General features: G+C 57.5%; 1 protein-coding gene across 2 annotated transcripts in view; it reads left to right on the top strand.

Moving 5' to 3' along the window:
• The first annotated feature begins 1,905 nt into the window (after nt 1-1,905).
• The window catches only part of FBXL18 (F-box and leucine rich repeat protein 18), a 42,520-nt gene continuing 18,223 nt past the window's right edge, over nt 1,906-26,202 (top strand). The window contains exons 1-4 of one of the 2 annotated variants that reach the window (XM_070230696.1): nt 1,906-2,058; nt 6,911-7,126; nt 11,925-13,468; nt 23,145-23,363. In XM_070230696.1, coding sequence (XP_070086797.1) covers nt 2,041-2,058; nt 6,911-7,126; nt 11,925-13,468; nt 23,145-23,363 — 1,997 coding nt within the window. In that variant the 5' untranslated portion in view covers nt 1,906-2,040. The remainder of the gene's footprint in view (nt 2,059-6,910; nt 7,127-11,924; nt 13,469-23,144; nt 23,364-26,202) is intronic. The other variant, XM_070230697.1, reaches the window with a different exon arrangement.

Genomic DNA, 26,202 nt, shown 5'->3' with positions numbered 1-26,202 from the left:
CTGGTGGCGGCAGTGGTGGGGGAGGAGGTAACAGAGACCACCTCATCTCCAGCCTCTACCCCAGGCTCTCAGTGAACCCACGGGACCCAACGCTCAGACCTGGCCCAGGCCAACCAGGTGATGATAGGCTGGACTCTCAGAGCACGAACCATAGGGGACGCTGTGACGACGTGTCACCCCAACCTGGAAAGGTCTGTGAGGAGGTGAGAACAGTGAGGTGTTGGAACCAGCTCCCACCCCAGTCTCCTTGAGCCCAATATTCAGTGGTTTCCGACTCATGTTCCTCAGCATTGGGGCGTCTGTGAAACACGGGGCTCCTTTCTCATCAGAATGAATAATAGGAGTAGCGTTCAGCTTCCGCTGATCGAATCACTCATTCCTCTGTGCTAAACACTTACATGCATTATCTCATGTAATCGATCATTTATTGGACAAACATTTATCAAGGGCCTGCTGTTGCCAAGCCCCGTTCTGGTGGGGGATGGGAAACGAACAGATCCCCCACAATGAAAAAACACACCTGACTCCAGGTTGCAGGGGAAGAGAAAGAACCGGTCAGAGAGTCAGGAGGATTGGAGGAGAGACCTGGGTCTCCAGAGAACACCCCCGGACACCTGCCTGGGTCACAGTTGGGCTCCATTGTTGGGGCTCCAATGGTAAACAACAGGAACCCCCATTAACCATCATATGTGTTATGCCTGAAGTTGTACTTAGCTGTCGCCTAAACCATGAGCTCTTTGAAGCAAGGACTGCACCTGTTCCCACGATGGTCCACCCACAGTAGGAGCTCATCAGAGCCTCTTCTTGATACTAATAACTAGCTCAACCCCGTGAGGGAGGAGGGAAGTGAGGCCCAGGGAGGGGATGATGTGAAACTTGATGTCCTGGGTTGAATAGTGTCGTGTGTGTCCCTCGGTCCTCCCCACCCACCCACACTCTGAATGTGACCTTATTTGGAAACAGGGTCTTTGTAGATGTCATTAGTTAGGATGAGGTCATACTGGCTTAAGGTGGATCCTAAATCCAACATGACTAGTGTCTTTATAAGAAGAGATGACACACACACACACACACACACACAAACACACACGACGGCCCTGTGAAGAGAAAGGATTCTTCCCTAGAACCTTTGGAGGGAGCATAGCCCAACCACCATCATCATTTCAGACTTCTAGCCTCCAGAAGTGTGAGAGAATACATTTCTGCTGTTTAAACCGCCCAGTTGGTGGTACTTTGTCGCGGCAGCCCCAGGAAAGTATACGCTTGCTTAGGGTCACCCAGGAGTCAGCACCAGTATTCAAAACCAGTTCTTTCTGACACCAGATCTTTCCCGGCGAATTTTTATTAGTAAGTGATTTTTAAATGCAAAGGGTTAGAGGCGAGGGCATATCATCCATACATTCATTTACCCAGCAAGTATTTATTCAGTGCCCGCTACCTGCCGGGGAGCGATCCAGGCACGGGGAATCCAGTCCCTGTCCTACGGTTTATTAGGGGGAGGACGGGAAAAAAAAAAATACAGATCGGATGGCGCAAAGAGCTATGGAGAAAAATGACCCAGGATAAGGGGCAAGTTTAGGTGTGTGCATGCGACGATGGGGAGGAGTCGATGCTAATTTCTGCAGGGTGATCAGAGACCAGCTCTCTGACACGTGGTTTCCACACACCGCGGGGATGGGGAAGCAAATGCAAAGCCTTGACGCAGGAGGGTAACGGACCGGCAAGGGAGGCGAGCAGAGAGCAGAGGAGAGGGACAGGAGGTCAGGCAGCAAGCCGGGGGCGCCCGCGCCTCTTCCAGGCTCACCCCGCGCTCTAGCTGGGCCTTGGCGGCGGCGCCGCACCCAACATGGCGGCCGCGCGGGGCACGCCTCCAGGCGAGCGGAAGTGCGTAGCGTTAGGCGCCGGAAGTGGTGGGCGGCCCCGCCCCCTGACGGGGTCTCTGTGGAGCCGCCGACGCGCCGGCTTTGAGCATCCCTGGCGGGCCTGGCGGGAGGCCCCGGGGCTGTGGCTCCGGCGGCCGAGGCTCGGCCCGCCGTCGACATGGCCAGCTCCGGAGAGGTACGGCCGGCGCCTCTCTCCGCTCTCCTCCCTGCCCGGCGGCCTCGGCCCCGCTCCGCCCTTCCCATCCCGACCCCAGTTCCTCTGCGTCCTTTCCATCCCGACCTCGGCCGGGCTCTGTGCTTCCCACTCTGACCCCGACCCTGCTCGGTCCTTTCCTCCCCGACCCTCGCGTCGGCCGGGCGTGGTCCCTCCTGACCCGATGCTGGCCTCGGCCTCGCCCTGTCCTTCCCATCCTGACCCTGGCCTTGCCCCTTGTCCCATCCCGCCCCCGAGGCCCTCGCCCTGTCTCCGAAGACACCAGCTCTCTCTCCCCTTCGGGTTTCCATCCCTCTCCCAGCCCCGCATTCCTGATCGCCACGGTTCTTCCCCGCCTTTCCGTCCTCAGAGTTTCCGGGCTCCTCTAGGCCTCCCGGGCCCTTTTCCCAGGCCCCTGTGCCTTGGCGCAGCCCTTGGAGCTCTGAGCCGGTGCCCTCTCCTTGCCCACTCGCACCCCATCCTCTGTCTCTGAATGCTCAGTGTCAGTTCAGCCCACTTTTCTCTGAGCCTGCTTCTTGTGTGACTTGAGGGGTAATGGAGGGAAAGCCATTTCCCCCCGGGGGACTTAGGACTTACCCTGGAATTCTTTCCCCAAGGCTCCACAAATCTGGGTCGGGGAGAATCCCACTGAGTCCCAGTAATGTGGTGCAAAGTATTTTCTCCGCAGACCAGGGTATGGGCCATCTGGACTCTGACTGGTGGCTTTCCTTTTGTTGGCTCCCCCTACCTTTCCGTGCACTTGTGTGCGTCTGTTAGTACCTGTCGTCTGGGACTCAGACCCTTGAGCACACTTCCTAAGTCTTAGGGGCTTGCCTGTGCGTACATGGGAGGTGGCGGGTGGTTGCTGAGAGCTTCTCTTCATTTGGAGTGAATTTGACTCAGAAGTGGTCCCTGTGGCTCCTTAGTTGAGGGGGCGGGTGTAGGGCCCACCTGCAGATGGTCGCAGGACACCAGCTCCCCAGGAGGAGCCTGGTTGTGTCAGCAGATCCAGGGTAGTTGGGTGTGCTTGGGGTGGGGGGGGAGTCTGGCACATTGGTCTCGTGGGTTCCTGGTGCAAAGGCCCCTCTGTTCCTTGAAGCACATGTGGGCGAACTGGCCAGAAGGCCTGTTATATAGTGGGCGTCTCTTGCGTTGACAGGAGAGAGGGGATCTTGTTCTTCCCTGGATGTGGAGGTCAAGGTTCCTTTTTCTGAAGATGTCTATTTATTTATTTATTGAGATATAGTTCGCGTATCATAAAATTCACACTTCTAAAGGGTACAGTTCAATAATTTAAAAAAATATATTCACAAGGTTGCGCAGCTATCCCCACTCTCTGATTCCAGAATGGGGTGGTCTGGTTTTGAAGGTCACTGCTGGCTTTAAAGGGCAGACGCCCAGGCCCGCTCCCCCAGTTTCTGAGGAGCAGGGCTCTGTGTTTCTAAGGCACCTTACGTGATTCTGAAGCAGCGGTCCGTTGACTTCCCGGGTTCAGTGCCTCTTTCTCGTGGGCGTTACAAAATGATCTCTGTTCAGGAGGCTTTCTTGGCCTGCTGAGGAGAGAAGCAAGCATGCAAGCCATTAGAGTTCATCCGAGGAGGCTGGGGCTGGAGGGGGAGGTGCGGGAGTGGGAGGGGGAGTTAAGTGTGTCTGGGGGCTGCTGGGAGGGCTTCGCTGAGGAGGGAGCATTTGAGTTCAAGTTCCGAGAGCTGCTGTTTCCATTGGGTGGTGGCGTGTCAGTTTGTGCAAAAGCTTGGAGATAGGAGTGCTGTGTATCGGGACATTCTGGAAAATGCCAACTAGAGAAGTAAAGACCCAAGAGGAGGGGGCAGTGTGGAAAGCCTATCTCAGTTGCTTCTCTGATTTACAGCATTTTGTATAATGGAAAATTCCACACACTTGTGAAAGAATGGTGTAGTGAACCTGTGTCTACGTACCCGTTGCCCCCAGACCATCTTGTCTCATCTCCGTCTCTCCCATGCCTCCTCCCCTTAGATTATTTAGAGCACATCCAAGATGCCTCAGGCATTACTTCGTGAGTCCTGTGATTTCTGTGGGTGCCGGGCTGGTGGAGGGTCAGATGGTAAACATCTGGGAGGGGATGTTTTTTGGGCAGGTACCTAGGTTTCAGTACTTAATTTTGCTTGACTTTAAAAAAAATTGGGAAATGTTACGCATTCTGGAAAGTATATAAGACACAGAGTTTAGCGAATAGCTGAACTCTGAAAACCCCTTGCAAGTTGTCATTATCCGGTTCTAGCCGGGTGGTTCCCATCTGTGCCTGATAAGGATCACCTGGTCCACTCCTGCATCGGGATTTCCGGAGCCTTCGGGAAGTGCCTGGCTGGGCTCTCCGGAAGCTGGGCAGCCCTTTTCTGGTGGAAGGAAGAGCAGTTTAAGGCTCAGCTGATCCGGCCCTGCCTTAGGCCTTGCTTGCTGTCTGACTCAGACTACTTCCCGAATTTTTTAAAGATAGAGAATGGGTCTGCCTCAGTTTCCCCAGTGGCTGAGAACGCATCGCTCCGGGAGGCAGAGGGAAGATGTCCAGGGTGTGTGTGGAGGTGGGCGTGGTCTGGGCCACATTGTTATTTCACAGACAAGACTCTTGGGGACGTGCTCCCTCCTGGTGGGCACTCCTTGTTTCTGTCGTCTCCAGAGCTTGTCACCCTTCCTGGGGGAAAGCGGTGCTGACTTACAGATGCCGGGATCCTTGTCTTGGAAGACTCAGTTCCAGGGAAAAGAGTCTGCTTCTGCAAACCCTGCTCCTGCCTCCCAGGACCCGCGTCGGGTGGTCAGGTCGGGGGAGCGACTGTGTGCCGCCTCGCGGGGCACAGCACTCAGAGAAAATCATCTCGTGGGTTGTGCCGAGACGGGATGGAGGGGGCCAGAACTCAGTTCCTGGCTCTGGTTTTTTTTTTAGATTCTTCTATTTTCTAGATGGTTTTAGGAGAAATTCGGTATTCACATGACTGGAAATTATATGATGCTGGAGTTTTCTACAGTGTCTTACCCTGCGTTCTCATTGCTCCGTGATGGCCTTCTGACTCTGATAAATCTGCAAATTGGGAATGGGGAGGGGCAAGCCTCAGGCTGCTCAGCGGGGTTCGAGCCCACCGTCCCTCGGTCCCAGGTCCTGTGTGCCCAGCTCGCCTGCTAAGGATGGCCACTGGTCCCAGGCTCCCTGGAGATGGGAACCCTGGGGCTAGGCTGGGGCCTGGGAACCTGATTTCTCACAGGTGCCTGCATGAGCCCCGGGATTGGCTCTGGGGATTCGGAGCTGAGGAGGTCACTCTGGTCCGAAACACTAGACCCGGAAGAGAGCGGGCCAGGCACTGTGGACGGTGGTCTGCCGGCCACTTTCTGCCCTCACAACGGTGGGGCAGGACCCGGAGTGAGGGCACAGCAGGTGGAGAGGGGGATGGAGGCACGTCTGTTGCCGCCTCTCGTGAAGGAGGGCCAGAAGTGGAAGGGCAGGTGCTGGTGAGCAGGTGGGAGATAGCTGTGGAAGCACTTTCCCTGCCTGATGCGGGTGTGCAGGAGGCAGAGCCTGTCAGGACGGGTAGGGATGTCACAGTCAGAGTTCCTGGGAAACCCCTGGCGTCCGCCTGGGGGGTGCCTACCAGCTCTTCCTGCCCAGACTCCACTGTTGCCATGGCAGCAGCCAGGCTTTCCAAGCCTCAGCTTCCATGTTTGGAAGAGGCAGCTTGCAGAGGTGAGGCTTGCAGATGGATCCGCTGGGAAAGGCAGGAGAATCTTCTGGGCCCGCTGTCCTGGGAATGGTAGAGAGGCGCCCCTGTGGGGAGGATGGTTTAGAGCCAGGAGGACCCCTTCGGGGAGGTGTTGGGACGAGACAGGGACTCCCCTCCAGTGAGGTCCCCTGGCCTTGCTTTGGGGGTTTCCTGTCACCTTAGCATGAGCTGACCCCCTCTTCCTCGTGCTTGCCCGCATCAGAAGGACGCTGGTGTGCCCGCGTTAGAGAAGAAAGCCTTTCGTAGATGTCTGCGCCAGGAAACTGAAACGTGCGGATGTCTTAGTGGAAATACCAGCACGAGTTTCTAACCAGAAACTATGATACATGGAGAGAAATCGTGCACTCCCTATTATGTATTGCTAACTGTAAGATTTGAAAATGTTGCTAGTCAAGCAGGTGCTGTTTCTTATTTTTAAGGCCTTTTTTTTTTTTGAGGAAGATTGGCCCTGAGCTAACATCTGCTGCTAATCCTCCTCTTTTTGCTGAGGAAGACTGGCCCTGAGCTAACATCCGTGCCCATCTTCCTCTACTTTGTACGTGGGACGCCTACCACAGCATGGCTTGCCAAGCAGTGCCATGTCCGCACCTGGGATCCGAACCGGTGAACCCTGGGCTGCCAAAGTGGAAAGTGCGCACTTAACTGCTGCGCCACTGGGCTGGCCCCCAATTTTTTTTTTTTTGTGAGGAAGATTGTCCCTGAGCTAACATCCATGCCAGTCTTCCTGTATTTTGGACTTGGGATGCCGCCACAGCATGGCTTGACAAGAGGTGTGTAGCTCCACGCCCAGGATCCAAAGCAGTGAACCCTGGGCCACCAAAGTGGAGCGTGTGAACTTAACCACTATGCCACTGGGCTGGCCCCTGAAATCTGTTACTTTTGAAGAGAGGTCCTGGTGTGCAGATTGAAAAGGAGCTTTTGAAGAATGTCGTGGGTTCTTGCGCCGCTGTTCAGATTTTTGGTAAAAGCACCTTCTCTACCATGGGCCGTGGTGAGAGCGTCTCTTGGCTTGTCTCCCTGGCTGCAGAGGCTGGGCTGCGGGCCCCCTTGGGATGTCGTGGGAATTCGTTTCCCCTTGTTTTCAGGACACGTCCTACGATGGTGACGCGCCCCCTGCAGCGGCCTCGATGGCGGATGGCGCCCACCTGTTGGGCTTCTCCGACGAGATCCTCCTGCACATCCTGAGCCACATCCCCAGCACAGACTTGGTTCTCAACGTCCGGCGCACCTGCCGGAAGCTCGCAGTGCTGTGCCTGGACAAGAGCCTCATCCACACGGTGCTGCTGCAGAAGGACTATGAGGTGAGGCGGCGCGGCCCTGGGCTGGCACTCGCGTGTGGGGCAGGAGAGGGGGCGACCGGAATGCCCACCTGAGGACTGGCGCAGCCCGGCAGCGGGGCCCGCAGCTGATGTAAGGAGGCGGGCGCTCAGAGTCCTGACCGGGACAGCCTCCCAGATACGCTGCGTGACAGAGCTGGGGGCTGAAAGGGCGGGTGGCGTCCCACCATGGAGGAGAGCGCAGGGACAGTGGACATGGGCCTGGGAGGGCCTCGGGCCTCGGCACTGGGCGAGGCGAGAGCCTTACATTCCGGTAGGTACCCAAGAGTGGAATTGCCGGCTCCCACGGCAGGTGTTGGGACTTCCCTGTGAAGTTATTGTGTGGCTCTCCAGTGGCTCGAGGGAGGCACCGTCTGACATCCCCAGCAGCTACAAGAGTTCCATTTGCCCCGCATCCCTGTCAACACACCATGTGGTCGGTCTTTTATGTTTTCGCCTTTCTAATGAATGGATGGACGTGGCGTCTCGTGGTTCTCACTTCCCTTTCCCCGATGAAAGCTGCTGTCGATTGTCTTTCGTCAGGTGCCTGGGCCGTTCGTAGATCCTCCCTTCAGAGGTGACTGTGCAAGGCTTTTGCCCGTTTATTATCGTCTGCCTTTCTCTTAGTGAGTTAGAGTTGTTCTCTATATGTTCTGGATACAAGGCCTTTGTCAGATACACGTATTAGGAGTATTTTCGCTCATTGTCTGTGGCTTGCTGTTTCATTTTCTTAACAGTGTCTTTTGAAGAGCATAAACATTGGTGAAGTCCAACTTATTGGATTTTTTTTTTTTTAAGATTTTATTTACTTTTTCCTTTTTCTCCCCAAAGCCCCCTGGGAACGTAGTTGTATATTCTTCATTGTGGGTCCTTCTAGTTGTGGCATGTGGGACGCTGCCTCAGCGTGGTTTGATGAGCGGTGCCATGTCCGCGCCCAGGATTCGAACCAACGAAACACTGGGCCGCCTGCAGCGGAGCGTGCGAACTTAACCACTCGGCCTCGGGGCCGGCCCCTGAAATTTTTTTTTTAAAGATTTTATCTTTCCTTTTTCTCCTAGAGCCCACCGGTACATAGTTGTGTATTTTTAGTTGTGGGTCCTTGTAGTTGTGGCATGTGGGACGCCGCCTCAGCATGGCCTGATGAACCGTGCCATGTCCTCGCCCGGGATCCGAACCCGTGAAACCCTGGGTCACCGGAGCAGAGCGCGCGAACTTAACCACTCGGTCACGGGGCCAGCCCCCAACTTATTGAATTTTTGAGTTCGTGCTTTCTATATTCTGTTGAAGAAATCTTTGTGAAATCTGAGGTCATGAAGATTTTCTCCTATGTTGTCTTTTTTTTAATATGTAACATTATATTAGTTTCGGGTGTACAACATTGTGGTTTCATATTTGTGTATGTTGTGAAGTGATCCCACCATAAGCCTAGTCAATGTCCATCACCTTACATAGTTACATAAAGATTTTTCTCTTGTGATGAGAACTTTGAAGATCTACTCTCTCAGCAACTTTCAAATATACGATACAATATTGTTAACCCCAGTCACTGTGCCGTACATTACATCCCCAGGACTCATTTATCTTATGACTGGAAGTTTGTGTCTGTTTTTTTTTTTTTTTTTGGGTTGGGAAGATTGGCCCTGAGCTGACATCTGTGCCAATCCTCCTCTCTTTTGTTTGTGGGATGCCACCACAGCGTGGCTTGATGAGCGGTGTCTAGGTTTGCGCCCAGGATCCGAACTGGTGAACCCCGGGCCGCCGACACAGAGCGGGTGAACTTAACCACTATGCCACCGGGGTAGCCCCAAAGTTTGTGTCTTTTGACTACCTTCACTCATTTTTCCCACCCCCTGCCCCCGCCTCTGGCAACCACCAATCTGTTGTCTATATCTATGGCCTTGGTTTTCTTTGTTTTTTTTTTAGATTCCGCATATAAGTGAGATTGTATGGTGTTTGTCTTTCTCTGACTTATTTCAGTTAAGCATAATGCCCTCGTGGTCCATCCATGTTGTTGCAAATGGCAAGATTTCAATTTTTTTTTATGGCTGAATAATATTCCATTGTCTGTCTATATTACACATTTTCTTTGTCCATTGACCCATCGATGGCTGGGAACTTGAGTTGTTTCCATGTCCTGGCTATTGTGAATAGTGCTGCAGTGAACGTGGGGGTGCAGGTTTCTTTTCGAGTTAGTGTTTTCATTTTCTTTGGCTAAATACCCAGAAGGGAAATTGCTGGACCATATTGTAGTTCTGTTTCTAATTTTTTTTTTTAAGATTTTATTTTTTTTTCCTTTTTCTCCCCAAAGCCCCCTGGTACATAATTGTATATTCTTTGTTGTGGGTCCTTCTAGTTGTGGCATGTGGGACGCCGCCTCAGCGTGGTTTGATGAGCAGTGCCATGTCCGCGCCCAGAATTCGAACCAACGAAACATTGGGCTGCCTGCAGCAGAGCGCGCGAACTCAACCACTCGGCCCTGGGGCCAGCCCCTCTGTTTCTAATTTTTTGAGGAACCTCCATACTGTTTTCCATTGTGACTGCATCAGTTTCCATTCCCACCAACAGGGCGCAAGGATTTCCTTTTCTCCATGTCCTCCCTGACACTTGTTGTCTCTTGTCTTTCTGATAATAGCCATTCTAACAGGTGTGGGGCGATATCTCACTGTGGTTTTGACTTGCATTTCCCTATGATTAGTGATGTTGAGCACCTTTTCATATGCCCCTTGGCCACCTGAATGTCTTCTTTGGAAAAATGTCTATTCAGATCCTCTGCCCATTTTTTAATCAGAGTTTTTTGGTGTTTTTGCTGTTGAGTTGTATGAGTTCCTTATGTGTTTTGGGTATGAGCCTCTTATCAGATATATGATTTACAAATAGTTTCTCCCATTTGGTAGGTTGTTTTCTCCTTTTTTGGTGGTTTCCTTCGCTGTGCAGAAGCTTTTTACTTGGATGTGGTCCCACTTGTTTATTTTTGCTTTTGTTGCTTTTGTTGTCAGATTAAAAAAAATCATCGCCCAGACCAATGTCACGGAGCTTACCACCTACGTTTTCTTCTAGGAGTTTTATCATTTCAGGTCTTCCATTCAAGTCTTTCATCCATTTGGAGTCCGTTTTTGTGTACGGTGTAAGATAGTGGCCCAGTTTCCCCAAACTCTCATCTGTTGTCTTGTACAAGTTTTATAGGTTTAGCTCTTACGGTTGAGTCTGTGATCCACTCTGCGTTCACCTTTCTATGTGGTGTGAGATAGGGGTTCAGGCTCACTTTTTTGCATCTGGCTATTTGGTTGTTCCAGCTGCTCTCATTGAAAAGATTATCCTATCCTGCTTGAATTGCCTTGCAACCTTTGTCTACAATCAATCAATGATGTATCTTAAAGATAAAAATAACCAGAGGCCTAGACCTTAACTTGAATCTTAGGAGCCTGTGGAAGGGCCTCCTGACTCTTATTAGCAGTTGTGAAGCGATGCCTTTGAAACCCAGAGTGAGGCCCCTCCAGAGCGCTGGCTCCTCTGTGAGAGCGAGAGTGAGTGCATGCTGTGCTCCTGCACTGAGGGTGGGCTTGCTGCACACAAGGCTTCTTGCTGTGTGGGAAGGGGCAAATGCCCCACGCACAGCTCCGCAGCACCGTGTGTCTGGAGCGTTTACCATGTGCGTGTCCTTCGCCTGCACAGTTCTGTGTGCGGACATTGACCTGAGGGAGGTGCTCAGACGCACGAGCATCGCATATGCGGAGGCTCGGTGCAGTGTTGTCTGAAGGCCTCACTGCAACAGCCCTGACGTCCAGCTGTCGGTGCCTGGCCACTGGGCCCCGAGTGGACGTGTCGTGGCTCACCTGAGCAGTCCCGGCCGCGTTTTTGAGGAATATTTAATTCGTATGTTGTAAAGTGCATATGATGTGAAGGAGAGCACAGCCAAAGCAAGCTTCCAGGGCCAATTCCATCTTGTGATTAAAAACTCCTGCATACCATAAAGTTCACCATCTTCACCATTTTTGGGTGTCCAGTTCTGTAGCATTAAGTACATTCACAGTGTCGTGCAGCCATTATTGCTATTTCCAAACCTTTCAGCACCCTGAACAGAACTCTGGAGCCATTGAGCAGTAACTGCCATGCCCCTCTCCCAGCCCCGCTGACCTCTGTCCTGCGTTCTGTCTGTGAGTTGCCTCTCCTGGGTATTTCTCAAAAGTGGAGTCAGACAATGTGTGATCGCTCATGACTGGCGGATCTCACTGAGCATCGTGTCCTCCCACCTCATCTGTGTCGGAGCAGGAGCCAGGACTCCACTCCTTTCTGTGGCTGATCCTTTTCCATTGTGTGGACAGACCCCTGTTTGTTTCCCCACTCACCCGTCCTTGGACCCTTGGGTGGTGTCCGCCATTGGGCTGTTGTCCACAGTGCCGCTGTGAACGTGGGTGTGCAAGTGTCTGTTTGAGTCCCTGTTTCAGGTCCCTGGATGTATACCTGGCAGTGGAATTGCTGGGTCCTGTAGTAACTCTCTTTAGCTTTCTGAGGAAGCACCAAGCTTTTCCTCAGCGGCTGCACCATTTTCCCTTCCCTCCCAGCGGGGGCCTCCTGACCGTTGGCCTCAGGTAATTGTGTGGGGAGGGACAGGAGGTGCCGGCTCTCCCTCAAGGTCCCTCCCAGCTGGCGTGGAGCCTGCACGGGGCCCCTCGAGGCTCCCCGACTGTCGTGGGGGAGGGCGCAGCCTGAGGGGTGCAGGGGAAGGAGCCGCCTGGCGCCTTCAGCCCCTGTCCTTCCTCTCCCCGCCCGTCGTGTCCTGCAGGCGAGCGAGGACAAGGTGAAGCAGCTGGTGAGGGAGATCGGCCGCGAGATCCAGCAGCTCAACATGGCCGGCTGCTACTGGCTGTCCGGCTCCACCATCGAGCACGTGGCCCGCTGCCGCGGCCTGGTGAAGGTGAACCTGTCGGGCTGCCGCCTCACGTCGCTGCGCCTCTCCAAGATGCTGTCGGTCCTGCAGCACCTGCGCTCCCTGGCCATCGACGTGAGCCCCGGCTTCGACGCCAGCCAGCTGAGCGGCGAGTGCAAGGCCACGCTGAGCCGCGTGCGGGAGCTCAAGCAGACGCTCTACACGCCGTCCTACGGCGTCGTGCCCTGCTGCACCAGCCTCGAGAAGCTGCTGCTCTACTTCGAGATCCTCGACCGCACGCGCGAGGGCGCCATCCTCTCGGGCCAGCTCATGGTGGGCCAGAGCAACGTGCCGCACTACCAGAACCTGCGGGTCTTCTACGCGCGCCTGGCCCCCGGCTACATCAACCAGGAGGTGGTGCGGCTCTACCTGGCCGTGCTCAGCGACCGCACGCCCGAGAACCTCCACGCCTTCCTCATCTCCGTGCCCGGCAGCTTCGCCGAGAGCGGGGCCACCAAGAACCTGCTGGACTCCATGGCCCGCAACGTCGTGCTGGACGCCCTGCAGCTGCCCAAGTCCTGGCTCAACGGCTCGTCCCTCCTCCAGCACATGAGGTTCAACAACCCCTTCTACTTCAGCTTCAGCCGCTGCACGCTGTCCGGCGGCCATCTGATCCAGCGGGTCATCAACGGCGGGAAGGACCTGCGCAGCCTGGCCAGCCTGAACCTCAGCGGCTGTGTGCACTGCCTGTCGCCGGACTCCCTGCTCCGCAAGGCGGAGGACGATATCGACAGCGGCATCCTGGAGACGCTGGTGGCGGCCTGCTGCAACCTGCGCCACCTCAACCTCTCGGCCGCCCACCACCACAGCTCCGAGGGCCCCGGCAGGCACCTGTGCCAGCTGCTGGCCCGGCTGCGCCACCTGCGCTCCCTGTCCCTGCCCGTCTGCTCCGTGGCCGACTCGGCGCCACGGGCCGACCGCGCCCCCGCCCAGCCCGCCATGCACGCCGTGCCCCGTGGCTTTGGCAAGAAGGTCCGCGTCGGCGTGCAGTCCTGTCCCGGCCCCTTCTCCAGCCAGGCGGTCCCTCAGCCGTCCTCCGTGTTCTGGTCTCTGCTGAAGAATGTGCCCTTCCTGGAACGCCTCGAGCTGATCGGCTCCAACTTCTCCTCCGCCATGCCGCGCAACGAGCCCGCCATCCGCAACTCCCTCCCGCCCTGCAGCCGGGCGCAGAACGTCGGGGACTCGGAGGTGGCCGCCATTGGCCAGCTGGCCTTCCTGAGACACCTGACGCTGGCCCAGCTGCCCAGCATTCTGACGGGCTCCGGGCTGGTGAGCATCGGCCTGCAGTGCCAGCAGCTCCAGTCCCTCTCGCTGGCCAACCTGGGCATGATGGGGAAGGTGGTATACATGTCCGCCCTCTCGGACATGCTGAAGCACTGCAAGCGGCTGAAGGACCTCAGGTGAGGGCCGGGCGGCTCCTCCGTGGCCTCTGCTGCCTTGGAGGAGGCGGGGGGAAGCGAGCGGCGTGACTTTTGGTTTGGCGAGTGTTTGCGTCCCTGCTGTGCACCTGCTGAGACGAGCAAGGTGCAGGCCTGTCCTCCAGGAGCTGAGTCCTGGGGGTGGGCGGCTGAGCAGGCACTGTGTGCGACGCTGGGACTCAGGAAGGTGCCGGGGACTTGGGGAGCAGTAGTGGGTGGAGCCCAGGGAGGGCATGCAGGGGGTGCTGGGGCCTGAGCTCCCGCATCGTCCTCCTTACTGTGGCGGTTTGAGTGCTGGCGCCGTGCGGGGCTACTGTGTACGTGATCTTGTTTAATATCACACCACGAGGTGGGCAGCGTCGTTCCCATACAGCTGAGCCTGCACATGGGGGAGGCAGGATTCGAACTCCGGGCTTTCTGCCCAGCTTGGTGGTTCTGAAGGGTGTGTAGGAGTTAGCCAGGAGATGTGGGGCCAAGACTTTCTGGAAATGTTGGTGGCGTGTGCAGACCCCCAGAGGTTTATAAACATGCCGTGTGCTCCAAAGCTAAACAGTTCCGAGTGGCCGGGCACCGGGGGAGGGTATGGGGGGCAGCAGGTGAAGGTGCTGAAGGAGTGTGGCCAGCAGAGGGAGGGGGTCCCATTTCCACGTAGACGGGAGGGGCCAGGCTGGAGGAGACAGAGAGATGGGCTCAGAAGGGAGGACCGCACACTACTGAGGGGTGACGGTGGCCTGGAGCAGGATGGCAGGGCTGGCTGGAGACAGCGAGAGGAGGCAGGACCCACGGCCTTGGAGAGCTCCACCCCACGCCGTTGTCATGGGCACACTGGCAATTTCCAGAGCCCAGACGTGAAATGTATTCCCACCGAATGATCCCAAGGCACCTGCATTTAAAGGGTGAGCCTTCTTGAGTCATATTTGAAAATCTTGACAGATCTGATCTTGAAAAATTGCATTGTTTCCCAGAAACTACCCAAAATATAGTAATGAGTGTGACGCTGAAGCTGCTGGGGTGTTCGGGGGTGACATCAGGGGACAATGACACACTGGGACACGTGTGTCATTGTCCCGACGGTTAGTGCTCCCTTTGTGCCTTCACCGAGGGCTCTCAGCACCATCTGGTTTCGTCCCCGCAGCAGCTATGAGGCGGGCCTCTCTGGTCCCATTTCACAGACGGGCCATGGAGGCTTGAGGGCTGAGCTGAGAGTCACCCTGGTCAGTTGAACTCGGAGCTTGGCCTTGGCCCTCAGCGACGCGCAGTGGAGACAGGTGTGTCCTTTGCACACCTCCCCTCCCCACCTCAGAAGGTGCCGTGCGACAGGAAATGAACCAGGTTGGAGCCCGAGCGCAGAGGGCTTTCCGCCGCACCCTGGAGCCTTCGTGGAGAGGCAGCTGAGGCTGTGTCCTGGGCGTCCCAGTTACACTTGCGCTGAGTACGCAGTGCTGAGTGTTCGGAACCCCCGATTTAGAGTTTGAGCTCGGTAGCCGTGTGTGTGTGTGTGTGTGTGTGCGCGCGCATGCACGCACAGGCTGGGCTCTGCATGCGACCTCCCAGCCGCTTACAGAGCTTGCTAGGGGGTGATAGAAGACGTCGTGAGGCGGTTAAGCACGTGTGGTCGGCAGAGTTGCCGTTTCCATTCCAGGGCCCTCTGGGGCCCTCCGTCCTCCTCCAGGTGCAGGGGTGCCCAGGGTGGCCACCCTGGGCCCTGTGGGGTGAGCACCGCAGGCTCGCTCTTCACTGCCCAGTTCCACCTGCTGTCCTCACCCAGCACACCTCTCCCTCGTGGCCGAGTCGCATCCTCTGTGTTAGTTTCTCTGGCTTGGGTTCCTCTCCTGCCTGGTTGGGGGGCGTCCCCTGCCTGCCAGGGGTGGAGGAGGGGCTCTGACCAGAGCAGTCAGCCCCCTTCCCCACCTTCTTTGCAGGATGGGCCTGGCCCCCCGATTCAGAGCCTTGCTGGCTGCCTTCCCGCCCGCATCCCTGTCTGCAGACATCAGGAAACAGCCCCTCTCGTTTCACTGGTTCATCTCTTTCCAGTGCCTCCTCCCACCTTGTCTCCTCCTGTGCCTTCACTGTCCCATCATCGGCCTTTCTGGAACGCATGGTGACAAGTGCATGGTCAGTGGGCCGTGTGTAACTTGAAGCTGCAGGTGGATCATGAAACGCATTTAACAAATGGAAAACTCCCCAGGTCTGCTGTTCTGTGACCTTGTCGGAGTTTCGTGATTGAGGATGGAATAGGCCTTGGTTCAGGGAGCCTGAGGGAGCGTCTGAGTTCTAATTTAACTAAACCCGGAGCCAAGGTACTCCTGGACGTGTCGCTTTTGCCATCAGTCTTTTTGCTTTCTTGCCAGCCCATTAAATCTCACGCCTCTTCCAACCATGGGGTCAGGCTGTTTGGTCATCTTTGGGGAGTGTTGGGTAGAAACAGAAATCATGGGGCTGGCCCGCTGGTGCGGTGGTTAAGGGCACACATTCCGCTTCTCCGTGGCCCCGGGGTCACCAGTTCGGATCCCGGGTGTGGACATGGCACCGCTTGGCAAGCCATGCTGTGGTAGGCGTCCCACATATAAAGTAGAGGAAGATGGGCACGGATGTTAGCTCAGGCCCAGTCTTCCTCAGCAGAAAGAGGAAGATTGGTGGCAGATGTTAGCTCAGGGCTAATCTTCCTCAAAAAAAAAAAAAGCAACAGAAATCAACGAAAGTAAAATAAAGTAACTCGCTCACGTAGTTTAAAAAGTCAGAGTACTCGAAGATAATGGAAACCAGTGACTCTCTGCCACCGCCCGCCCCGCGTCCAGAACATTTGTTAAGTGTCTGCTGCCTGCAGAGCCACCTGGAGACACAGGGCTCCCAGCTCTCACAGGCTGCTGGGCCCATCGCCCCAGGCCGGTGCTCGCCGGGCCACTTCAGAGCTGCGCTGCCTGTGGAGAGGGGAGTGGGCCTAGCATCTGAGCTGGTCCCCTGTCCCCGCGCCCCCCTCCTCCAAGAGATGGGCCCTGGCCCTGCACCCCTGCATCCAGTGGAGGGAGGCCCCAGGGAAGGCACCCATGCAGGGACCTTGGAGTCACACAGCCTGAGTGCACCTCGGGCTGCATGTGCCCAGGCCCTTCGTCTGTAAAGTGGGGCTGTTCAGATGAAAGGACTTATCCTCATGAGGCCTTTAGGATGGGCCTCGGCGGCCATCGCACACTTGTGAATCCTTATCTCCAGCAAGCGCTGGAATGCCTGTCATGCCAGGGGCTGTGCTGGACACCTGGGACCCTGAACAAACAGCAGGGCTTGTTCTCGGGGAGCCCACATTCGGGGGAAGAGAGCCCAGCCTGAAGGTGAGAGGGAGGGTCCGTGTGGGGCTGGAGGGTACAGATGCAGGGAGGCCACGCAGGGCCGGGGTGCCTGAGTGTGGGGGACAGGGTAGGTTTCATGAAGCGGGGAGAGTTGAGCGAGGAATGCAGGGAGTCGAGTTGGCAAAGCAGAACCTGGGGGAAGAATGTTCTGGGCCAGGCAGATGGAGCCGCATTAGCCAGCACAGTGTGCACGAGCCACGGGGCAACTTAAATTGAAATGGATCCACGTGAAATAACATCAGCGGTCGGTTCCTCAGCCGCATTAGGCCTGTTTCGGGTGCCCGGAAGCCGCCTGTGCCTGTGGCTGCTGTACTGGCCGGGGCACACGTGGGATGTTCCCGTCTGCACAGAGGTTCTGTTGGGCAGAGCTGAGTTAGCGCCCGCGCCCTGAGGCGGGGTGTGCGGACCCTTTCAGGAGCGGCCAGCGGCCGGGTCACTGGAAGGACGCTCTCGAGGGGAGAAGAGGGCAGGGTGCGCGGCTGTGCTGCCACAGACGGGGCGCCAGGACAGGAGCCTGTGTCAGGCCTTCAGTGAGGGACGAGGCCAGAGCGGGGTCGGGGGGGCCAAAATGGCCAGATTCTGACTTTACAGAGGATTTGCTGACTGACCCGATGCATGCGGTGGGTGGGGGGCGTCGAGGTGGGTCCAGATGGTGCTGAGGCTCCTGGCCGAGCGGTGGCACCGATGCGGCTGCCATCGGCCGGGAGGAGAAAGGCTGTGTGGAGCGGCTGCACATGTGCAGGGCTGAGTTCAAGACGCTGTGGACCCCGCGGAGGAGCCAGCGCGTGGAGCTGGGAGACGTCAAGATTGGGCCTGGGGACGCTCAACGAGAGTTGCTCAGGAGGAGGAGCCTGAGGCAGGCCGGGAGGGCCAGTGTCCAGGAGCTGGAGGGAACGCTGGAGTGGCGGCTGCTGCTGGGTTGTATTGGCATGCTCGTGCCGGCAGCCGGGGGCTTCTCCCGTGCCTGCAGCTGTTGACCCCTTGGATGTTTCAGCAGCCCAAGGGTGTAGCTGTTATCACTCCATTTTGCAGCTGAGGAGATGAGGCGCAGAGGGCACTGAACGTGTCCAGGTGGTGCAGCTGGGAGTGCTTCCTGCTCAAGGGCCGTTGGGTGTTGAGCAGTGGGGCACAGCAGCGTTCACTGGTTACCTAGGTCACCTCCGGGGCCTGGGACATGATCTTTGTGGCTGAGCGTCTTCTCCAGGAGCACGGCCGTGCTTGTGATGTGAATTTTGTGGCTGGGGAGGCCTGCAGAACTCAGGATAAATGGATTTTTTGGGTCAGCCTGAGAACCTGACCACCGCTCATAATGGCCTCTCTGTGCACACCAGCCGCTGAGAACCGCTCTGATCGGAGCGGGGACTGCCTGTTCAGAACAAACACCAGGCTCTAAGTCACGGCCAGATGGCCCCGTTCCCCTGGATTCCTGCCCTCTGCAGCAGCCACGCCTAGGGAGGCCGGAGTGAAAGGAGCAGGTGGTGCCCGCTGCCCGCCGCGGGCAGGAGCTGCAGAGAGGAAGTGGTGTGCCAGCTTGGGAGAGGCTGGCGTGCTGCTGCTGGAGCCTCCTCCCTGGGCCACTCCTGCGCTTCCCGGTGGGACATTGCTGAGATGGCGCCCTTGGGATCCCAGGCTGGCCAGATGCCGCCACTGCTGTCCCCACCAGCGAGGCCTGTGAATCCGTGCCTGGCGACACCTGGGGCTCCTGGCTTGGAGCTGCCTCCGAGCAGCCAGGGCTACTCCTGCGGGGAGGCGGTGTGGGAGCGTGTCGTCCTGCTGGTGCCTCCCGGGTCCGGATTCATGGTGCAGCTCGGCGGCACAGAAAGAGGATTGCAAGTTGGGCCGAGCAGGGCACCGTCTTTCCTAGGACTGATTCGGCCCTGCCTTGTGGAGCAGGGAGGGAGGGCGTTACCCTGAGTCACCCCAGCCTGCTGGTGACCTCGGAACCGGGGCAGCGTCTGGGCGGAAGCGAGAGGGCTGTTTCGGAGCCAGGCCCTGGAGGCTGTCCCGAGACTGCCCTGGAGGCCTGGGCGCTGCTCGGGGCCTGGGCAGTGGGCAGCAGGTGAGATGGGGCCGCCCACGCGCCTGCCTGAGCCCGCAGAGCCTGCGGAGACCCAGCCGCCTCTCCGGGCCGGGCTTTGGGGGCCAGAGCCTTATAGACCCAAAGGTCGAGGGCCGGCTGGGAGGGAGAAGGGCCAGGCCCCCCTCGAGGCGAAGCCGACCACGGTGGCTACCTCCTCCTCATCCCTGCCCTAGTCGCAGATGCTGCCACCGGCGGCCACCCGCGAGAGGTCAGTTCTGCCAGCCCACCGTGCAGAGGGAGAGACAACGGGGGAGTGGACAGACACTCCTACCAGGCCTGTGCAACCGGGCCACCTGTGGCAGGTGGCTTCCTGCAGGGTGGGAGAATCTGGAAGTGGCTAGCTAGTTGAAAAAATGTTTGAGTGTGTGTGTACACAACACACACACATGCACACACACACACATGCACACACACTCTCTCTGCCTTCTTGGTTTGTGACCCAGGAGGCTGGAACGAGATCTTCAGCGGGTACACAGCCCTGCATCGCCACCTAGTGCCCGAGGAGCCACAGGGCTGTCCTCCCCGCTGGCCTGTGGCCACCCGCTTTCCTGCCGTCTCCATCGCGGCTTCCCCTGCTCCAGGGACAAGCCAGCGGCAACTGCGGCTCAGCGGTGCTGGTTCTGGACTTTTGCCCCACTCGTTTTCCCACTTTCGGGTCTGCCAAGGGCTGCTTACTTTAGGATTTAAAAAAAAATTGTTTTTAAAAAATAGAAACAAATACTGCGTTCAAATATTTTCTCTAGAAAAACCAGCTTCTCAAGAAACTCACGCCTCTAGTTGGGCCGACACTTGCCCACTGTCTGGGCTCTGCGTGCCTTCGGTCATTCCCTTGTCCTCGGTTGGGGTGGACCGGAAGTCCGCGCCCTGGGTTCGCCCCCACTGCTTCAAGGGTGGAGTCCTCAGTGGAGGTGGGGGGTGAGGCTCGTGCTCCACGTCTCTCCGGGACCACCACTCGCATCTCACGCTGTGGCCCTGGGAAGCTCTTCTCCTGGTGTCTGTGCCCAGAATGGCACTGCCTGCCTGCCTGCCGTGCCCCCTGCACGAGAGTGAATATGGGGCTTTTTGAAATCGTGCCCCAGAAGGACGCGCATTTCCCCCCACAATCTTAGCGTCAGGAGCTTCCTAGAATTTCTGCTTACATTTAATTAGAATTAACAGCCAGCCTCCTTGCCATGTCCCGGTGCCTGGTGGCCCCCCTTGGGCAGCTGGGAGTACATTCCAGCGTGGCAGGAGCTCCTGTGCCACCTCTGCTCCAGATGCCAGGACGATGCCAGGATATGGCTCGTTCTCACAGACCAGATTTTAGAACCCCTTCTCTCGTCCTGTGACTTATCAGTGCCCCGGGCCTCAGGGCAGTGGAGACTGGAGTGTGAGCTCTCTGCGGGTCGTGTTTGGGTTGAGGATGGGGAGCCCATGGACGGCCCCTTGCCCGCGTCCTGGTCGTCACCTTTCTCATGGTGTGGCTGTTTCAGAGCTCTCCCTCCACCTGGGGTCTCGGGGGCTGGGATGGGGACACCCTCTGTCCCCAGCGCAGGCTGCTGCCTTTTGGGGGTGGGCGTGGGCATGTCTTGCTCACCTGGAAGTGTCTCTCCTTTTATGATGAGAGCCCCCAGCTGCAGCCTGCCTTCTCGGGTGTCCCAGGAAGTCACCAACCTGGCCTCGCACGTAGAGAGGGTCTTGCCGGCTGTCCTGGTCCACCCAGGGGTCTGTGTCTGCCCAGTGGGCAGGGCTGAGACTCAGAGAGCCCATGGGCTGATGCTGTGTTTCTGCAGGAGCGATATGCTCAGGGCCTGGCCCTTGGGGGTGGCTAGATGGATTTGCTTGGCTGGACTCGGGGGAGACTCAGAATGTCGAGGGACAAGAATAGCATCACCCTGGCGTGTGGCTGTGTCTCCAGGATGGGGGTGGCAGCGTGGCCGAGCGCCGCCCTGTGCCTAGTCTCCAGGGCCTGGTTGCTTGCTGGCGAGGGCCGGGTCCCCACCGTGATCCACGTGAGAGCAGTCAGTGGCCTCGGCGGCTTGTCCCAGTGGCCGCCCTTTTACAGCATCCTCGTCCTCAGTCACCGAGTTCAGACATAGGAGACCCAAAGATGCAGGAAGCCCATTAGCGAAGGGCAAGTACCTTCCTTGTGGATTTCATCCTCTGCCTCATGTTTCCTTCCCTCCCGGCTTTCAGAGGGAGTGGGCTTGGGTCGGCTGTGGTTCGGGGCTCAGCCCATGGGGCGGCTGAGGCCCCCGCCTCTGTCAGCCGCTCCCCCTGAGCTGCGACTTCTACCGACATGCCCAGATCTCCATCATCCGTGGAAGGCCTGTCCCCACCCGCCACGGTCCCTGTGCCGCCTTCTGCCCAGCTGTCCTGCTTATGCCACGAGCCTCGAAGCTGCTCGGGCCAGGTGACCGGTGACTCCCCACCGCAGTCAGAACAGGTTTTCTAAAAGCACTGAGCCGTGCGTGTCTGAGAGGGACCGACGTGCCGAAGGCTGTGAAATAAAGATGGTTCCCGGAGCCCGCTTCTGCTCTCCAGCGCTGATTGTTGCTAACAGGTTTTCTTCTGGGAGGGTTTTGCACAGACAAGCTACACGTTAATCTCTGTGTTTGAGGCCGTCTCGGTCTCTGTGGACCTTACCTGAGAGGTCTCTGTGCTCTGTCAGCGCCTTCGGTGCCCTCTCCTTGGTTCCCGGGTTAGTATTCTGGGGCTGCCCTGACAAATGACCACAAACCAGGTGACTGAGAACGCCAGAAATTCATCATCTCGTGGTTAGGAGGCCAGAAGTCCGAGGTCAGGTGTCGGCAGGGTTGGGTCCTCCTGGAGGCTCTGAGGGAGAGCCTCTTGCAGGCCCGTCTCCTAGCTTCTGGGGCTGCTCACAGTGCTGGGCATTCCTTGGCGTGTGGATGTGTCACTCTGGTTTCTGCCTCCGTTGTCACATGGCGATCTCCCTGCATGTCCCTGCCGTGCCATGCCTTCACGTGGCCTTCTGGTGAGGAACCGGTTACTGGGTTGGAGCCCATCCTGATCCAGCATGATAGACCCAGCTTCCAAATAAGGGCATGTCGCAGGGGTGGGGTCAGGACTGCCACATGTCTTTTGGGGACACGGTTCGGCTCCCACCTGCTCCCCTCCCCATTCTCCAGGCTCTCAGCCCCCCTCCATTCTTGGGTGCTCCCTCAGCCCCTGAGTCCCGTTCGCCCCCCCACCCCACATTCTTTCTGCTCTCCCCTGACTCAGCCTGGAGGGGTGACAGGGCCTGCAGCCCAGCAGCCCCCCATGAATCCAGGCGTCTTCTGGTTCCACATCTGTGTTCCCAGCTGCCGGCTGAACTTCCCTGTTGCTTTTCATCGGTGCCTCGCACAACGTGTCCCCACCGCATCACTGTACCCTCGAAGCCGTTCTGTGCGTCCCGCTCTCTGGGTGCACAGACTCCCAGGGAAGGGTCTGGAATGTTTCCTCCAGGTCCTGCCCTTGCTCCCTGTAGCCAGAACCTCAGTGCAGACTCATGGCTCCTCCTGCCCTGCGCCCAAGCCCTGCCCTGGTGGCCAGCGTGCGTCACGCCTGCTCCCTCTAGAGCAGGTCTGACCTGGTGGAACCCTCCCGTCCTTCCTCGTGTCTGCAGCTGAAGTCTTAGCTGCTTCTGTGGCCCCCCCCCCCCCCCCCCCCGGCCTGGGTCTGTCCACCCCTCCTGGCACGGTCGGAGTGGCCCCACCCAGCTCAGGCGCCTCCCCTGCAGCCGTTCCCTGCCTGTCCCTCCGTGTCTCGTGTTTGGTCGTGAGGAGTGAGCCGGGCTGTGCGTCTCTGTGTCCCCATTAAACTGTGCTCCCGAGGGCAGGGACTTCCTGTCAGTGCGTGTCTCCAGCCCCTGCACCTCAGTGTTTGAGGAAGGGTGGGTTGCCCAGGGGCTCAGTTGGGTGCACCGAGCAGGTGGCGCAGCAAACGCAGCTGGCTCTTGGCTTTGAGCAGTGTCTTGGCTGGGGTCTGTAGGCTGTGGTGGGCTGGTCGCATCGGGCCTGCAGGGTCTCCCCTGAAATCAGGATCGCCAAGGGAGACCCTGGGCGTCTGAGTCCTCACTCAGCGCTGCAGGGGACTGTGGTGTGGACGGGCGTGGGGACAGCTCACCTGGGTCCTCTTTAGCCATCCAAAGTCATGGTGGGGGCGCTAGGCCAGGAGGCGCCCTCCGCGTGCGTCCGTGGCACCACGGGCGGGCGGGCGGCGCGGTCTCACGCCTGCTCTCTCCCCACAGGCTGGAGCAGCCCTACTTCAGCGCCAACGCGCAGTTCTTCCAGGCGCTGAGCCAGTGCTCCGCGCTGCAGCGCCTCTGCCTGGTCTCCCGCAGCGGCACCCTGCAGCCCGAGGCCGTGCTGGCCTTCATGGCCCGCTGCCTGCACGTCGTCGTGTGCCACATGTTCACCGGGGAGTCCCTCACCACCTGCAAGAGCCTGCAGCAGTCCCTCCTGCGAAGGTGAGTGGGTGCGGCCGGGCCTGGGGTGGCCGGGAGGCCTTGACAGCGTCCCCGTCCCCGTCCCCGAGGGGGTCTTGCTCGCCGCTCCTCCCTCAGGCTTCGTCGTGTGCCCAGCCGTGATTTCCTGGGCCTGACAAGTGCTGGCAGTGGCGGAGTTCTGAGCTGGGCGGTTTTCCGGCTCGGCAGCGCCTCCTGTCCCCGGGCATTCCCTCCGCGACGCGGTGAACTCTCTGCCTCCTGGGAGCCCCCTCCCCACCCAGCACGAAAGTATTCTTTCCATCTTCCGGCTTCCATAACGTAACCTCCTGTGTCCCCATGCTACAGTGACCGAGACCAGGAATGCACGGTGCCGGACTGCCAGTCGGCCTCAAGCCTCCGAATTGCGTCCCTCTCCCGCTCAGGGCCTCTTTCTGTTCCAGGATTCGGTTCAGCACCCCCCGTCACACGCACTTGTCCCGTCTCCTTGGCCTCCTCCAGGCCGCGGCGGTCCGCCGTCTCTCCTTGGCTTTGGCGACCCTGACCCTTTTGGAGGGCCCTGGCTGGGTGTGTGGTAGAAGGTCCATCAGTGTGGGTTTGTCCCGTGTTTTGGTCCAGAAAACCACAGAGGGGATGCTGTGTCCTCCTCAGTGTGGCACACTGTGGCAGTGTTACGTCTTCTTGCTGGTGGCGTTGGCCTTGACCGCTGGGTAGGCGGTGTCTCCAGGTGTCTCGGCTGTGAGGTCTCACCGTTCTGTTTCTCGTTAGTAACTGTCCTGTGGGGAGACGCTTCGAGAGTCTGCAGACGCCCTGTGTCCTGAGACTTTTGCCCGCTGGTTCTGGCACCCACTGTGGGACCTTGCCAGTGACAGGTTACTCTGAGGTTTTCCTGACGGCGGTGTTCTGTTTCCTTCGTTCCTTGTGTGTTTCTTAATGGGAGCTCTGCGGTGGGAAGGACCTGTCCCCTCTCCCCAGTTATTTATTTATTCAGTTGTTTCCCATGTCCCTGTAGACTCGCAGGGTTTTATTTTATTCAGTGGGTTTGGTCCTCTGCTCCCAGTGTTCATGTTGCTGCTCACATTGTTCCAGATTTGGCCATGGGTGTTACTTCAAGTAGGTTTTTCTTTTTCTTTTTTTTTTTTGAGGAAGATCAGCCCTGAGCTAACTGCTGCCAATCGTCCTCTTTTTTTGCTGAGGAAGACTGGCCCTGAGCTAACATCCATGCCCATCTTCCTCCACTTTATATGTGGGACGCCTGCTACAGCATGGCTTGCCAAGTGGTGCCATGTCCACACCCGGAATCCGAACTGACAAACCCCAGGCCGCCGAAGCAGAACGTGTGCACTTAACCGCTGCGCCTCCAGGCCGGCCCCTGTGTGTGTTTTTGAGTGTGAAGCCGCACTGTGGGTCTCAGAGCTCTGTAAGAGGGTGTACTTGGAGGGGCGCGGCCCCTCAGCCCTCTTCCCGCCGCCCCCCGGACACCAGCCTCCGTGGTTCTCCTGCGTCCTTCTGTGTGTCTTCTGCACAGGTGAGCAGACACACAACGTGTTCCTCTGTCTCTTCCTTTCTTGGACACACTTTGCTTTTTCGCTCACCGATATATCCTGGAAATCTGTGCTTGTCAGTTCATACGGCTCTTGCTCATTCTTTTTATACCTCTGCATTCTTTTTGTTTATTGTGATAAAATACACATAACAAAGTTTACCATTTTAACTGTTTTTAAACCATCACCACCGTCCATCTCCGGGTCTTTCTCATCTTCCCAAACTGAAACTCTGTCCCCGTTAAACCCTAACTCCCCACCCCTCCCCCAGCCCTGGCACCCACCCTTCTACTTACTGTCTTTATGAATTTGACTGTTCCAGGGGCCTCATAGACGGGGAATTCGTCCTTTTGTGTCTGGCTTTTTCTGCATTCCTTTTGTAATTTATTTTAAGAAGCTTAAAAAGTAGAAACAAAGGGCCATGATGTATTGATTGGAGTAAAGCCCCTTCGACTCCCTGAACATAGCAGGATGAGTTTGCTTTTTGAGTCTCTGAAGTGCACCCCGGTGTCCTCGGGAAGCACCGGCTTCTGTTCCTGTGTGTGTAACGTCCGCACGTGTGTACCACTGCGCAGGGCGTGCGGCCTGGGTTTTCAGCAGCGTTGTGTCGAGATCTGTTGTCGCTGCTCGCGTGGAGCTGGTGCCTCCCTGTCTCGTGCTGTTTCTGTGCGTCTGTTCTCTGGAGGGAGAGTCTGGTTGTCTCCAGTGTTTCCTCTGTCCTGGTGAACGTCCTCGTGTGGGTCTCCCCGTGGACAGGTGTATAGGTTTCTAGAAGCGGGATTATGGGCCGTGTTCGAGGATTCCCACTGTGCTCTCCAAAGCGGTTCTCCCGAGCTCGGTGTTGCCTGAGATTTGCAGGAAGAGGCGGCGTTCACAGCGTCCACTTCAGTGGAACGCTCCAGACTCCACGGCTTCTCGCCTGTGAGCCTCTGTGGCACCCCAGAAATCCCCTGGGCGAGGCGGTCTGTGTGCGGGCAGGGAGGTCAAGCGCAGACTCCCAGGGCTGCTGAGCCTCCTGACGCACACTGGGGAGTGGGGGGTGGGCTTTAAGTCTCCTGTGTTGGCTGCGGTTGCTTGATGCCAGCCCGCTTCCCTGGGTCTTGGGTAGAAACCCTCGCGCAGGCTGATGGGCCGGCCCCGTGAGAGAAGAAATTTTAAATCAGCAATCTTTACCTTTCTCATCTAAGCCGAAGTCCTTTGAAATGCAGAGATTTTTTTTTTTTAAATTAGAGAGGAAGGTATTTTTTTTAAAATTTTTCCTTCTTTTTCCCCAAGTTCCCCCAGTACATAGTTGCATATTTTAGTTGTGGGTCCTTCCA

The sequence above is a fragment of the Equus caballus genome, chromosome 13 (genome assembly GCF_041296265.1).
Source record: "Equus caballus isolate H_3958 breed thoroughbred chromosome 13, TB-T2T, whole genome shotgun sequence".
Lineage (NCBI taxonomy): Eukaryota > Metazoa > Chordata > Mammalia > Perissodactyla > Equidae > Equus > Equus caballus.
The sequence above is the reverse complement of the archived record's forward strand: the minus strand, read 5'-3'. Positions and strand labels throughout refer to the sequence as shown.